General features: G+C 38.2%; 1 protein-coding gene across 3 annotated transcripts in view; it reads left to right on the forward strand.

The window, feature by feature from the left end:
* The window catches only part of trim54 (tripartite motif containing 54), a 38,886-nt gene that overhangs the window by 18,881 nt on the left and 3,414 nt on the right, over nt 1-16,591 (forward strand). Inside the window, exons 6-9 of one of the 3 annotated variants that reach the window (XM_041804695.1) lie at nt 2,714-2,736; nt 5,621-5,748; nt 5,959-6,036; nt 8,649-9,412. In XM_041804695.1, the coding sequence (XP_041660629.1) occupies nt 2,714-2,736; nt 5,621-5,748; nt 5,959-6,023 (216 nt within the window). In that variant the 3' untranslated portion in view covers nt 6,024-6,036; nt 8,649-9,412. Of the gene's footprint in view, nt 1-2,713; nt 2,737-5,620; nt 5,749-5,958; nt 6,037-8,648; nt 9,413-16,591 lie in introns of those variants that run through there. The other 2 variants (XM_041804693.1, XM_041804694.1) reach the window with 2 other exon arrangements.

Below are 16,591 nucleotides of genomic sequence, written 5' to 3' on the forward strand. Positions count from 1 at the left end.
GACATCTGCCTGACTCATCGGGCGACTCTGGTGCTTCACTTAATTGTAAAATTACATCACATTTCACATCCTGGAAACTAATTTTAGTTTTCACTTTGCTTGATTTACTCCTACAAAATGAGAGTGGTAAGGTGGAGGCACGATGTGATGATGAAGACAATCAGAAGAGTTGCATCACAGAAGTTGGACTTAGCTAACTTTTTGTTGATGTTTTGGGAAAAAATCTGATTTTTGTAGCACCCTTAAACCATTTCTGCCAACATGATCTCACGTGGTATTCCTTTTAAACAGAAAATATTTTAAATGAAGGCATAAGATTGGGTCTTTACTTGTCTTAAAGACCCTGTGAAATGAAATCCAAACTTTGTGTCTTAACACTCTGGTTATGTTGGAATATGGTCGCTGAAAACATGTGAAAACACTAAGATCTACATGTGGCTGAATACTTGATTTAGACCATTATAAAGTTTTTCACCTCTTTCCTGGCTTGGTTTCATGTGGGCGGGGCAAATATGTGGACTCATGATGTCACGAGCCCACAATGGGGAATGACCCCGCCCCTCTAACACTACAATATAAAATCACAGAGCAGTTCATCTCAGTCCAGTCTGTTGTTAACTGATGTCACTGCCTTTATTGAAAGTTAAGGCTGGTCGGAGTTCTTCTTATGAGTTTTATCATTAGATGACAACTTTATCATCGTCGACAGGAAAGGAGAACAAAGTATGCAATCCTGCAAGCCAAATGCAACACCGACTGCATTTGAGCTGTCAATAGTGAGGTATAACTTTATCTACAATTTTATGAAATTTTCCGTGCTTGGACAATCCCCATTTTACATAATAACGGACACTTCTACTCCTCCCGTAACAGCTACTGTTAGCCCACCCTGTCCAGGCTGCTGGTTAATTTCAGTCTGAGATTGTTGTGGGCTCTTCTGCGGATCATTTTGTTATGGCGATGGATTTCCTTTACCGATAGTCATGTTGTGATTTCCTGTCATTGATATGAAGGTCCGAGCCTTTCAAAATAACGCTTTCACACTGGGCATGAACAAGACCATGGTTCCGTTTGGTCCAGACCAAGACCACCTCTTTTGGTCAGACCAAGGTCCGGCTGTTTGGTCCGGACCAGGGTCCAGGGGAGGTTTCATCATCATTCATCATTTTGGTTCGGACCAAACAGAAAAGTCAGAAAGTCCGGACCTTAGATGTAGGTGTGAAAGCCCCCTTAGATTGTAGCAATTTTTTAAATCTGAGAAGGTTGTATCTCTCCTGAGTGGGCGTGGCTTCAGCTCATTCAACAGACACGCCCACACCATCCTGGAGCAGATTTCACTGCCTCATTTTTCATAATTTTGAAGCTTAATTTTATGAACCTGGAGATGTTTTGTTTAACTGAAATTTGACCTGGGGGTTCATAACACAGTCACCTGTCATACTACAAACCTAAATACAGATTTATTTTCACTTGGCAGGGTAAAGAAAAAATTGTGATGATTGTATGACGAGCACCCAGGAGCAGAGCATGAGAAGAGATAGTAGGGTTAAAGTTTATTTGACAGCGACAACAGTGCAAACAGTGCAGACAATGCTAAATGTTCTGGCTGGTGGTTGGCAGAGGACTAGCAGAGAGAAGACACTGCAACAAAAAAAGAGAGAACAAAAAGGAGTTAGACAAGGCATGAAGCTCAGTTAAAATCACTAGATTTAAAGGTTGAAGAGAAGCCAGGTAACCTGACTCTCTACTGTCTTTACTTAAAACTAAACTAAAAACCTATCTGTCCTCCAAAGCATATGAATCATTTTTGTGTACGTTTATGTGATCCTTGTGTGGCTTTACACCCTTTTACTATCCTTTTCATGCTTTCCACTGTCTAATGTCTATGTCTTTTCTCTGATGTGATTATTTACAGGCCTTCTTAATGTGTTTTTTATGGTTGTGGAAATAATTGTTAGTGTTTTTCAGCCATCGGTGTAAAGCACTTGCTTTTCAATGACAGTAAAATAAAATAAAAAAACAGGTTGCTTTAAACATGCTTTAAACCCCTCATTAAAATATTAAAATGTAGATAAAACATAAAGTTTGTTTGATTTGTTCCACATGACCTCTTAAGCAGTTATAAAGTTACAAATAATCATGTAAACTATTTTTTTCTTTCTGCTATATCGTTTTAAATTGATGTATTCTGTTTTATCTTTGTTGCCCATGAAGACTTTTCTGGGTTTAAACATTTTGGATGTGTTCATACATTACTTTTAAAACATACATCTTATCACTTTGAAGTATTTTCATGAGTAAAAATCACATTTTATGCCATTAAACCAAACAGCAGACAGTTTTAAGGTCCAACTTCATCTTTCCCCCACTCATCCCTGAAAAAATGAGCAGAAACTAAATTCAACCTCCATATTGCTGATGCAACACGTCTGCATCACTGTCTGCTGTGTGTTTGATGAGCTTTAGGTGTCACTGTTTAATATTAAAGCCCTGATCTCCACTGAAGCAGGTGTTAAGGAAGATAGAGACACTAGTTAACACCATGAGGCCTTCTGCCAGCTGGCACTATTTCTTAAAATCATGTTTTTATTTCGCACGCTGAAGTGTCATAAAAGACAATCAGGACAGATGTCACTGGCACAGAGAGGTGAAGCTCAGTGTGATTGATTTTTTCTCTTTCCTTTTTTCTGTCCCTTCACTCTTTCACCTGCAGAGTGCCAAAGTTGTGCTGGAAAAGTAAGTGAAGCTTTGTTGTGGTGAAACTCTGATTCTGCATGTAGTGCTGTGGTCAGATTTTAATAGTCAACACTGCAAAAATTTCCAAAGATGAAAAGTGATCAAATATTTGGTATCTTTAACACAAAAAATATATAAAAAATAATAAAATGTGCATAATATTTCAAATGTAAGGATGCATATGTGCAGTAAAGAAGTCATTTTATGGATTGTCAGTCAATCATGTTGGATAATTTAGATTGTGGCAAAAAGCGAGTGTATTACTGTACATACAGTTCTGTGAATAAGTATTTGACTCCTTCCTGATTTCTTGTTGTTTTGGTTATTTATCACACTTAAATGTTTCAGATCATCAAACAAATTTTAATAATAGACAAAGATAGGCTGAGCAGATAGAAATGCAGTTTTTAAATGACGATTTCATTCATTAAGGAAAAAAAAAATCCAAACCTGTCTGGCCCTATGTGAAATTATGAATTAACTGTGATTAACAACAACTTTTGGAAAGCTTAGTTCAGTTTCACTAGCTACTGCCAGACCTGTTGAATCTAGAAAACACTTAAATAGAACCTGTCTGACAAAGGGAAGTAGGATAAAAGATCTCAAACATCAACACATCATCTATCTAAAGAAACTGGAGAACAGATGAGGAACAAAGTCACTGACATCTATCAGTCTGGAAAGGGTTACAGAGCCATTTCTGGGGCTTTGGGACCACAGGGAACCACAGTGAGAGCCACTGTCCACAAATGGAGAAAACTTTGAACAGTGGTGAACCTTCCCAGGAGTGGTGGGCCAACCAAAACGACACAAAGTGGCATCGACTCATCCAGGAGGTCCCAAAAGATGATGATACCCAAGACTTTTTGGAAAATATTCTGTGTACTGATGAGACAAAAGCTGAACTTTTTGGAAGGTGTAAAAGCTAAAACAGCATTTCATCAAAAGAGCATCATATCAACAGTCAAACATAGTGGCGGCAGTGTGATGGTCTGGGGCTGCTTTGCAGCTTCAGGACCTGGACCACTTGCCTTAAATGTTGGAACCATGGATTCTGCTCTGTACCACAAAATCCAGAAGGAGAATTCCCAGCCATCAGCTAGTGACCTCACTTTGGCACTTGGGTTCTGCAGCAGGACAGTTATCTGAAACATACCAGCAAGTCCACCTCTGAATGGCTTAAAAAAAACCTAAATGGTTTTGGAGTGGCCTCGTCAAAGTCTGGACTTAAATGTCATTGAGATGTTGCAGCATGACCTTAAACAGGCCGCTCATGCTGGAAAACCCTCCAATGTGTCTGAAGAAAAACAATTCTTCGAAAAAGAGTGGTCCAAAATTCCTCCACAGGGATGTAGAAGACTTATTGCCAGTTATCACAAATGCTTGCAGTTGTTGCCACAAAGTTGGAACAACCAGTTATTAGGTTCAGGTAGGTTTGGATGAATGAAATCATCATTTAAAAACTGCCTTGTATTTAATCTGTTTACCTTTGTCTGATATTAAAACTTGTATGATGATTTCAAACATTTCAGTGTGCAGTATTTAAAGAATAAGAAATCAGGAAGGAGGCAAATACTTTTTCACAGCACTGTATACAAAGAAGTTTGGTGCATGTCATCCTGCTGATGCATGAGTAAATCAACCCCTAAATATACAACCTGAATGGATATGATTTAGTTCAATCTCAGCAGGACACAAACATGTTTTTAAAAGTAAGATTTTTATCATATTAAAACATTAATCCTAACTTTTTCAGACTACATGTGAATATTCAGACGTTTGCTACTACTTCGTCTTTGGCATGTCAATGGGTATGGGTGCGTTTGAATTGAATCAGTGTGTGAATGTGGTTTTGAATTTACTTATATTTACCATCTGGCGATCGGATGAGAGTGTATCGACCATCCAACCAGCTGAAAGGTGTCAGCCCTGGTACTTAGTTCACAGTATGCATGAAAAGAAACCCAGAAATTTCCCTCAAACTTGAGTGCTAATTATGAAACCATGCATAGCTGCTGAAAGTGTGCAGTATAGAGCATTTTTGGGGTCTTTTCCAGACTCTCCAGCTCTGTGACCTTTCTTCAGTTTGCATACATTATGCAGCAGCTGATCGGCCTGATGCAGAGATCAGTAATCCAAACAAATCTGAATACTGCCATCACTGCTGCGCCTCATGAGGACAAATCCCTGAATGTGAGGGTGTTTGGTTTGCTGTGGGACCTAGCCAATATCGCTGTCATTTTCATCAATAACCTTTTAAATGTAGGATTTCCTGTTTAAATATTTACTGTAGAATATATCAATTAGACACATAAGACAGACAGGAGGTCAATTAAATTAAAGTAAATGTAATGTACAAACTACTGTAGCAGATTTAAAGTTTTGCGGTGAGAAATTAAAAAATTGATGTTAGAGTTTAATAATTCTTCCATCTTGAAGAGGAGTTTTTTTTTTATTTTATCTCATTTTATCCAATTAATGTACTTAAATGTTAACAAATTGGCAGTTTCCTCTTATTTTCAGTGTGTACAATGCTTGGATGGTTGATATTTCTTCTTTCCAATTCACTTAAAATGCTGTGGAAAAATGTTATTTGTTCATAATATCTGGCAAAATAGCATTCAGACCTAATTCATTATATAGTATATATATTTTTGAGTGTGTATTATGTCATTTTAAACACAGCCCTAAGTAAATGCCTGTCATCTCTTCATCACATGACTTAATCGTTCCAGTCTACCGTCTGGTGGCTAATCTGACAAAAAAAAAAACTACTGCAACTGTCAGTTCATCAATAAATGAATAAAACTATGAACTTAGATTAATTTCTAATACAGTTTTGCAGTTATTTGAGTGTTTTTTAACAGCGTCCTGTTGTTGACAGGATGGCAGCAACAGCCCGGACCTCTAACATCGAGCGTCCAGAGCTCGGCTTTGAGAGTATGAGCCACTTCACCATCAACATCGACAACCTCGCCGTCATGCTGATGAACATTGACTTCTGCCCCAGCGGTAAAACATAAAAGTCTTAATGCATGATGGTTACAGAACAAAAAAAGGAATTGGGTCAAGTTGAGTCAGAAAAGAGAGAGAACATGAGCATGTAAAAGTTTAGACACAAGATCACTGATTTATTTTCAGACATGCTGAATCGGCAAATTATGTTTTAGAGATAATCTAGAGGATGACTTCTCTTGATAAACAATCTGTCTTTTCTTACAGGAGACAACGTGGAAGAAGATCCTGAGGAAGGTGAAGAGGACTCAGAGCATGACTTGAGATTTTAATTCCACAGTAAAGGTAGCTGCTGTTCAATGCGACTCAAGAGAAACACAAACACACGGCACACAGAGTGTATGTTTGTTTTTGTAATCTTCCTGTTGACCTTTAATGATTATTTGCCTGAGAGAGGATTTGTGGTGTGTTTGATTTTGGTTTAGAAAATCGGCAGACACTTCACATTAATTATTCAGCCTGCAGAGCTGCAGAGGGTGTTTCTTTAGCCTAGCCAAAAGTAGCTGTACATCAATTTATACTGTAATCACATTAGAGACAAATCCTAACAGATGATTTATAGTTTGGAGAAGTTATGTTAAAGAGCCAAACCTGTATTCCTCTCTGACAGCAGAAGGATTATTAAATCTTAATGTCCCCATACTATTTTCTATATGTTAGTAATATTAGATTTATACCCTAAATAGGCATGCAGTTTGGTGAGTTTATAGACAAAACCGTGAGAAAAATACTCTATCTGCAATATTTACATTGCACCTTCAAATGAAAGGGAGATAAATATTAGGAAAAATTGGATTGCCACAAAAGAAGAGACTCTTCATCATCTAAGTGTGACAGGCTGTGTTCATATGTTCCATATGCCGTACCTGCGTTTTCCATATTTACTTTTACAAATCTAAGATTACACTGTAATGCCCTCATCTGTTCTATCTCCATTTACAACAAAATATAAAGTTATTAAGAAAACAGTGAACTAAGTATTGAAGATTTTTTTAAAGGCAAAAGGCAGTATTTGCTCCTTTTTTGAAGTTTGAAATTTTTGAGTGTCATCAATGACATTTCTTCTTGAATTAACACATTTCTGCCATCTTTTTTTTATGTGTTTATTAAGTTTTCCATTTTCCACTTAACAAACAGAACAACCAAACAGGAGAAAATTAAAACATAACAATGTGAAGCTCAGCACATTCAACAAAAAGACATTTCTGCCATCTTAATTTCAAACTGGAGACCTTTTGAGATGTAAAGACTGAGTGGATTTTACCACCACAGCATCCCTGCAGGGGTTACAGCTGTGCCCAATACTGACGGTGCAAACTGTGAGCCTAAAGCCTAATATATGCTCCTGCATTGAATCAACAATAGGACTGGACAGTATCTACTTTTAATGCAATTTAACCTTCCCAAAATGTCCAGTATTATCACCAGGTGTTTAAAAACCACACTATAGGAGCATCTCAAAAAATTAGAATACCATTTGAATGTTCATTTTCCCTGTGATTTACTTCAAAAAGTTAAACTTTTATAAATTCTAGATTCATCTCATACATAGTGAAACATTTCAAGACTTTTTTGTTGATGATTACAGCTTACAGCTCATAAAAATAAACACTATCTCAAAACATTAAATATTGTGGAAAAGGTTCCTTAGCCTTTATTCTCTCATTCTGGTTCAGTACACACAACCCCAGTCATGGGGCAGACTGCTGACATGACTGTTGTCCAGAAGACAATCACTGTCATCCTCCTCCACAAGGAGGGTAAGCCACAGAAGGTCAGTGCTAAAAGGACAGGCTGTTCTCAGAGGCTGTATCAAAGCAGATTCATGGAAATTTGACTAGAAGAGAATCACAAGTAGTGGACTGAGGAAGGAAATGGACAACAAGTGTTGTGATCTTGTGTTGAGAGACTCCTGAACCACAGATGTCATCAGCTTCTCCCCTGGGCTAAAGAGAAAAAGAGTTGGACTGTTGCACAGTGATCCAAAGTAGCAGTGCAGCTGGAAGTACATTCTGAGTTTCATTTGTAAATCAGGGTCCCAGAGTCTGGGGGAAGATCAGAAAGGGAACAGAATCCAAGGTGCTTGAAGTCCAGTGTTTCCACAGTCAGCGATGGTTTGAGGTGCCATGCTATCTGCTACTGTTGGTCCACTGGTCTTTATAAAGTCCAGAGTCAATGCTGTCAGACAGTCTTTCAAGAGATTTTAGAGACCTTCATGCTTCCATCTGCTGCTGGTTTCATTTTCCAGCAGGACTTGGCACCTGCCCACAGTGAAGCCAAAACTACCAGAAACTGGTTTACTGACCATGGTGATACTGTGTTTGACTGGCCAGCCGGATGGTCTGACCTGAACCCCGTAGAGAAATGTCAAGAGGGAAAACGAGAGACACCAGACTCAACAATCCAGACAAGCTGAAGGCAGAGCAACCTGGGACCAGCAGTGCAACAGACTGATTGGCTCCATACCACCTTGCATGGATGCAGTAATTTGCGCAGAAGGAGATCCAACCAATTACTGAGCGCATGAATTAGCATCATTTTTCAGAAGGTCAACATTTCTGTATTGTAATTCCTTTATTGGACTGATGGTTAGCAATATTTCCCTTTGTATGAAATGAATCAAGAATATATGAAAGTTTGTACTTCTTCTTTTTAAAAAAGTACATTGTTCAATATAGCCTTCCTCCTAAAATGCTACGAATTAAGTGTTTCAATCAAAATCCTGCAGACATAAATGTCCCCACAACGTGCAAAACAAAGTACTTCAAAGCGAGCTTTGTAACTGAAGTCATGTAAATGTGTCAGCGCCTGTTTTAAGATGTTCTTGTTGCTCTGCTGATGAACTGTCATGTCCGAAAATGTGCACAGTCTTAGCAGCATCTCTCCGTGTATCGTAGAGAGGAGGACATGTGTAAAAATCATCTCTAACAAGACCACTTACGTAAAGAGCGAGCTGCAGAGAGTGAAGGATTCCCCTCACCCACTCAGGAAAGGGACGGCAGCAGTGTATTCATGCTGACTCAGTCAAAGACAACAACAACAGCATCCTCCTCCTCCGTGCTGTTATGTATCCGTGTTGAGCGGGGACATTCGGCCGAGCAGCTTGAGAGTCACTGGTGATTGTTTGGGCGTGGGATGATGACACTGATCTCATGATATTTGGTCTTTTGTTCTTTTACTCGAGGTCCTCGCTGCAGTCCTGAAGAAAAATGTAAAAGAGGGATGGAAAAAGAGGTTTACCATAATCCTCAGGAAGAAATCCACTCAGTGTTGGAGTGAATTGGACATGAAACAACAATGACGACATGGGAGAAAAATACAGAAACAATACCTTTACATGCGTTTTCCATCTGTGTTTCCTCCTGCAGCAGCAAAAAAACAAAACAGTTGGATTTTAGCCACACAGATCGTCCCTTTTGTCTCATGTAAAGCACTGTCTCAAAATATGTCTGTAAATGTATGGCACAGGAAATATTTAGAGTGGATTTTTCCTTTATTTCCATCTGGATTTAAACCCTCTCTGTCTAAAAACTTAGACTACCTTTTTTCCCATTCTGTCAGATTTATATGTAATGGGTGGTGATGCTATGTAAATTAAAGACTGCGTGTTTAGGATTAAAGTCAATGAAATAGAAATGGTTTTGTTGGATAGATTCCTTTTTTAACAGTTTGTTTGCAGATCAGAACCACGCCTTAATCAGTTCATTTAACAAACAGTATACTCACATTTCAGATCAAAGAACAGATCCTTTTTTTAAACACATAAAATGACAATGTCAGTGGGCAGGATGTAAACCTGCAGCAGTGGGTAGATAAGCTTGTTATTGCAGTAATGCATATGATTTTCTTTTTTAGGAGGGTTTGGTTACTCAAATATTGCTGGAGGGGTTACGTTTATGTTCAAGAAACAAGCCTTATATGGAAACATTTCTGAATTTCCACCTCTTTCACTCAAGATTTGGACTGATTTTGGCATTTTAAGTAAAAAGTAAGGCTCAGCCACATCAGTAGTATATATATTGTGATACAAAAACCTGCTCTGAAATGCTATTTTGCTTTGGATAAATGTTTTGCTCGCCATAATTAAACAAGCAAAATTTTGCAATAAATATACTTGTATTACTTGTACTTCAGGTCAGTTTATACTTGGACTGTAAAGGTAAACCATTTTCAGAGATAAAAACTCACCTTTACAGCTATCTGTAATAGTAGGCATTTTAATGACAGCTTTATTCTCTATACATGCTGTTAATCTTAAATTTAAACTATGGAAGCTTACCTAAAGTCTCATTTTCCTGTAAATGAATAACTGTTCCAAATAGGTTGTTTGCAACCATGTGATCCTGAATGTCTGTTGGGGGGCAGGAAGTGGTGGCCTGCCAATATGAAAGATAAAAGTTCCCTATTTTGTCGCAAACATTCTTTTAATTGAAACAGTGATATATGATCAATAGAATAAACCTTGTTGGGTGAATGGCCAATGATGTGCGTTCATGAACAAGTCTATGCTACGAAACTGCTCTTTTATGTCAGCCACAGTAGCTAACTCCCATTTGAGTGCCAGGTGTCTTTCCTCTGTCCTTTGTGGATTCAATGCACATTTAATTCCTGAAAAGCATAAATGCTGTCATTCTATAGGGAGATCATTGGATGTCTGAGTCATTTTGTACATGCACTCCTGCAAAAACATTAAAGAAGTAATGAACACTTTAATATTTTAATGTTATTTCTGACATTTGCAACAAACTGATAAAAATCGTCAATCTACGACTTCTAATGAGCCCAAACGGACTTCTGCTTTGAAAAATCTTTTCTGAAAAATGCGTGGCATATGTGGTGTAGAATCCTATATAAAAGGTAGAACGTTACCACCGCTAACCATTCAGAGACCACTCCCATCCTCTCCTGCACCTGTATTGCCTCTTTGAGAGCTCTGGCTTTAGTAACGCCGGTGCTGGGGCCAACGGTCCCAACATGTAGTGCTCAGAACCACCACAGTCCACCACCACACTACAGCCTGCTTCCGGGGACTCTGGAGGAGAAAAATCCTCCACCTTAAAAGATCGCCCTGATGCAGCAGTGCTGCAGGACTCTGTGTCACTTACTAGCGAGGGGACGTCACTGTCACTCCTGCTTCATCTGGAAAATCCTGTCCTTTTCCCCTCCCTCCTCTCAGTACCAAACTGCTCACTTTCTGTGCATTTTTTGCATTACTGAAGTGGGCGGAGTTAGCTTTGAGCTGGGGTTTCACTTACACTTTAAATTATGACAATGATGGAGGAAAGGAAACTGGAACTCAAACAGTCACTAGCTACTGCGACTCACATAGAGAGCAGTTTTGTAGCACAGGCTCGTTCATGAATAACACACGATCACTCCGCTCTCCACACAGGGTTTTTTCAGTAGATAGTACACCACCGTTTCCTATTCATTCTTTATGGCTGTCCTCCACTTCCTGACATTAGGGATCATGTGACTGCAAATGACCTATATGTTTTTGGGAGTGAGTTCCAGAGGGAGGGGTGGCCCTCGAAAGTAATTTAAAGTAATCTCTTAGCTTACTTAAATTCTGCAATTACTTCGTTAAAAAAAGATAATTTAGCTCTACATCGGAGGTGTCAGACTCAATCACAGTAGGGGCCGGATTCTTGATTTAGGTCTAACCTGAGGGCCTAACAGGGTCAATATTTAACCATAACTGTCAACCTCATTTTCACCAGTAATAAAATATGAAAGAAACAGCACTGGTGATAAATCATTTGGAAGTTCAAAAAAGAAAAAAATGATAAGTTTAAAGGCTCAAATCTGAAATAAAAATTCCAATTTATTAGTTCAAAAGATCAGAACACGATATTAAGAATAGAAAAATAATGTTTTTAAAGAGCAAATATATAGAGAAAGTTGAAATCATAAGTTTGAAAGGTCAAAATATGGGATCAAATTTGAAATCATGAGTTTAAAAGTCAAAATATAACTTCAAATTTTAAATTGTGAGTCTGAGAGGTCAAAAAATGGGATTAAAAGCCAAGTATTGAAAGATGAAAATGTCAAAATATGAATTGGAATTCAAGATGATGACTTAAAAAGTTAAAATTATGACTTAAATTCAAAACTGGGAGTGTAAAAGGTCAAAATATGATATCAAAAGTACAAATTATTCGTCAAAATGTCAAAATATGAGAAAAAAATTTGAAATCATGTTTTTAAAAGTCAAAATATTGGATTAAAAAGCTAAAGTAAGGAGTTGAAACAGTCAAAATATGAGAATCTAATAAAAATGTTACATTTAAAGTCCAAATTCTGAGTTGAAAAGGTCACAGTATCAAATAAAAAGTCAAAATCATAAGTTTGAGTTGTAATCTTGAGATGCAAAATTAAAGATATAAAATAAAACACATATTAATTTCTTTCCCCACATTTTGAGTTTTTATGAAATCTCTTTACTTTTTCAGATTTTTATTGCTTAACAATGATATTTTAAATAATTAAGTTGAAGTTCACATTATTATACTGGAGGAAATCTGCAGACCTCTTATTGGTGGGCCAGTTATAATACAAATATGGTATGATCTTGCGGGCCGGATATAATTGTCCCACGGGCCAGATTTGGCTCCTGGGCCTTGTGTTTGACACCCATGCTTTACATACATTAAATCAGATGCTTTTTATCCCAATACACTGAGTGTTTGCTTATATTAGCATGCACAAGACATTCATTAAGAATTTTTAGTATGTTTGTGAGGGAGATCACGCAGGGCGCTGAGTGCGATCAATCAGTGCAGTGCCAGGTGTGTGTGTGAGCTGATTGCTCCTGATTGTGGCCAGGTGTGGCAGTGCCAGGTGTGTGTGAGCTGATTGCTCCTGATTGTGGCCAGGTGTGGCAGTGCCAGGTGTGTGTGTGAGCTGATTGCTCATGACTGTGGCCAGGTGTGTGTGTGAGCTGATTGCTCCTGATTGTGGCCAGGTGTGGCAGTGCCAGGTGTGTGTGAGCTGATTGCTCCTGATTGTGGCCAGGTGTGGCAGTGCCAGGTGTGTGTGTGAGCTGATTGCTCATGACTGTGGCCAGGTGTGTGTGTGAGCTGATTGCTCATGATTGTGGCCAGGTGATTTTGGTATATTGAACAAAAGTAAAAGAGGTGTGAATATATGATAAAATCACTGTTGTGTGAGGACTTCTTCAGACATAAGTCAGACTTATTCTGGGTTTGTTGTTCTCAGCTCTATGTTCACACTAACATGACAGCACTTCTGTTTATGTTTCACTGAGAGGCTTAAATATGTTTCATGTGTTTTGAAGTGAACCCCACCCTCTCCTCACTGAGACAGCCCTGCTACCATGTGAGATCGGAAAATACTCTTCCCGCAAGGCTTCAACAGTACGCTATTTTAATGTTTCACTTTAAAAATTAAGCACAACACATAAGTTTGTTGAACTGAGACTCTAAAAACTCGCGTTTTTGTGGTGAAACTGAGCAGAGCACACATACAGGAACAAACAGAAGGTGTAAAGGCAGAAGAATCAGCAACACAGCCACAGTTTAGACTGAGTCATAAAAACAAAGGACAAGGGGCCATGCAAACTTCTGTGTTTGTTTCTTCTTCCTCTTCTTTTATCTGTTTTTACAAACTGGAGATAATTTTACCACAATTGTATCTGAACCACATCAAAACTGTACTAATATTCCAAAGGCTTTGTTCAACAGATGAAGTGTTAGACTGTTGAAAGTAAAGAGAAATGTCGGATCTAAAATTTTCACTGATCACAAACTGGATTACTGATGCAGTCTGCTTATATTTAATCTCATTCTCTGTGCCTATTCAAGTTAACTCTAATGTTTTAGATGACGATATAACTGCTGTTGAATTAACTTGTGTAGGCCGTTAAACACTGTACTACAACCCCATTTCCAAAAAAGTTGACACCATGTAAAATGCGAATAAAAGCATATGTTGCTGTAAAACCTCCTTTCCAGCACTGATTATGCCTTTCCAGATGTGCAAGCTGCCCACAACATTGTCACTAATGCAACCCCATACCATCAGAGACGCAAGCATCCTGATAACAAGCTGGATGCTCCCTCTCCTCTTGAGTCCACAGGACACGACCACTATGGTTTCCAAAAAAAGAATTTCAAGTTTGGATTCATCCGACCACAGAACAGTTTTCTATGAGCTTTGGCCTGGAGAAGACGGCGGCCTTTCTGGTTCACATCTGATATCTTTTCATCACACAGCTTTAACTTTCATTTGTGCTTTCTGGAAGTGTTCCTGTGCCCATGCAGTGATTCCCAGTACAGAATCATGCCTGTTTTTAATGCAGTGCTGCCCGAGGGCCTGAAGATCAGGAGTACCCAATATCGACCCTGCAGCCTTTTCCCTTGAAAAAAAGAGATTTCTCCAAATTCTCTGAATCTTTTGATGAAACTATGGACTATAGATGGTGGGATGATCGAAGCCTTTGCAAATTTATGTTGAGGATAATTTTTCTGAAATTGTTCCACAATTTTTAGATGCAGTTTGTCGTATATCACTGACCTATTACCAGTTGACCTAAATAGATGCAAAATGCTCCTCCGGCTGTTTTTCTGTTAGTATCACTTACTTATCTAGCACTTTGCTATCCTGTCCCTACTTTTTTGATGTGTTGCTTAAATTAAAATGAGTTACATTTTTTCATGAGATGTTAAAGTGTGTCAGTTTCAACATCTAATATGTTGTTTATGTTCTATTGTGAATTAAATGGGTTTTAAAGATTTGCAAATCATTGCATTCTGTTTTTAATTATATCAGTTAGATTATATCCCAACTTTTTGGGAATCTTATTCTTTTTAATGTAACCTTTATTTAACCAGATAAAACCCATTGAGATCAAGGTCTTTTACAAGGGTGACCTGGCCAAGAGGTCAGCAGCACACGTCATAATAAATAATACATATTCAAGGGAAAAAATAATAATATGTTAGAACACACAATAAAAATAATTAGAGGTAGATCACATTTGAAAGTGCAGCAGTAGAAATCACAATAACAATTTAAAAACACAAGTACCGCTCCAATGTCTCGCATTGTCTATCAATTAAGAGAGAGCGAAAATGTTCCTGTGAAATAATTTTGGTTGTACACTGCTTTCTTCACAATTCTAAGAATTTATCAGTAACTTCAGAAACATGGATATTACTAGGATGTGTTCACATTAAATTTAAGACTCAAAAGTATTTCCTTTATATTCTCACTGATAAACAGAGGATTCAATGGCAAACAGCATTTGAAAAGAGATTAAGATTATTCAGAAAGTGTTTGTGAGGCACTAAAGTACATTTACTGAGCCACTGGCATTTGTTTAGTTTTGATCAGACATCTCTGTAAATGTATTCAGTGTCCCAGCAAACTCTTTCCTAGCAGTATCATCGTCTCTGCCGGCACAGATCAATTCTTAAAATCAGGAAGTGAGTGGCATGGTAGAATGTTTGACAGTGTCATCAGTTAATCCAACACCATTTAAACTATGACACTGGTTCCATACATCAGACAATAAATAATAAAGGGCGACATGAGTATTATTTTGGGGACTTTTTAAAATTTTATTTACTTTTTAAAAATATTTTGTTTGTTTGCAGTTATTGTAAAAGATGTTTGGGAAGCACTGATGTAAATTAGTAAAAAATAATGTGTATTGGTTTAACAAGTGACCTAACAAAATGAAGACTTTTAGTCCAGTGTGTCTGTAGCTGCTTTTTAACTCGGCTGTTATTCACTCGTCAACACAATGTTGGGAGAAATAAAGTTCATCCAGTGTTTTCTGACCAGCTGTCATCAGACTGAGCTGATCTGATGGTACTAGATAAACACTGGAAAGTATTTGCCATCATGAGAGCAGCTGTTTTAATCCCCCCACAGAGATAGAAGTTTGCTTTTAAAAGGCAAAAACCTCTGGCTCTGATATTTGTTAAGGCCTGACAAGCAGAACCCTAGTCAGAGGTGCAGACAGGATTGGACTCCATGAGAGAGCGAATTGCAGCTGTGCATGGTGGCTAAATTCTTCATCTTAAAAAAAAAGAAACATCATAAGTAGTCTTAAAAATCATACAGTCTGTATCAGCCTATTTTTGGGCAGCATGTTTGCAGAGCTGAGGTGGCGCTGCAGTTGCACTCTGCCGTGCGTCTTTATGTTTCTTCCTGCTCCAAAGACGGTTAAATGTACCATAATTAACTAATTTATGGCATCGTATTACTATTTTCCTTGCTATAATTATAGCTAGATTGTGATAAGTGAGTGGAAATTTGTATTTGAAATAAAATAATATTGAAAATTAATATTAAAAAATATCCTTAAAAAATATCTTTTTCCCCAAACGTCTCGCGGGCCAGATGGCACCTGCTGGCACCAGACCTGGCCCGCTGGCTGTCATTTGGGGATGGCTAGTGTAAGGCCCCGTCCACACGAAGTCGAAAACGATATATATATTTCGTTTTAAAAAAGTTTTCCGTAAAGACAGGATCTTTTCAGGAAATATCCGCATAAGCATGGAACCACTGAAAACAACTGAAAACGCTGTAGTGTGTATACCAAGCCTGTAAGTGGCGCTGTATTGCTGCCATGGAAATTGACCGAAAGAGAGAAGAAGATCAGAGAAAACTGACATAAACTTTCTTCTAGTTGCCCTTCTAGTTGTGCTCCATGTTGGATTTAAGAACATATGGTGTATGCGTTTCACGGTGGTGTTGAAGGAGCATCAGATTTTGCTGTAAAAGCCATAACAAGCCCAGTAGCTTCTGCAACACGAACACAACCCTGTAATCAGCCATTGTTGTTTTGGTCGGACCTGCGCAGGTGTCATAA

The sequence above is a fragment of the Cheilinus undulatus genome, linkage group 14 (genome assembly GCF_018320785.1).
Source record: "Cheilinus undulatus linkage group 14, ASM1832078v1, whole genome shotgun sequence".
In the NCBI taxonomy this organism is placed as follows: domain Eukaryota; kingdom Metazoa; phylum Chordata; class Actinopteri; order Labriformes; family Labridae; genus Cheilinus; species Cheilinus undulatus.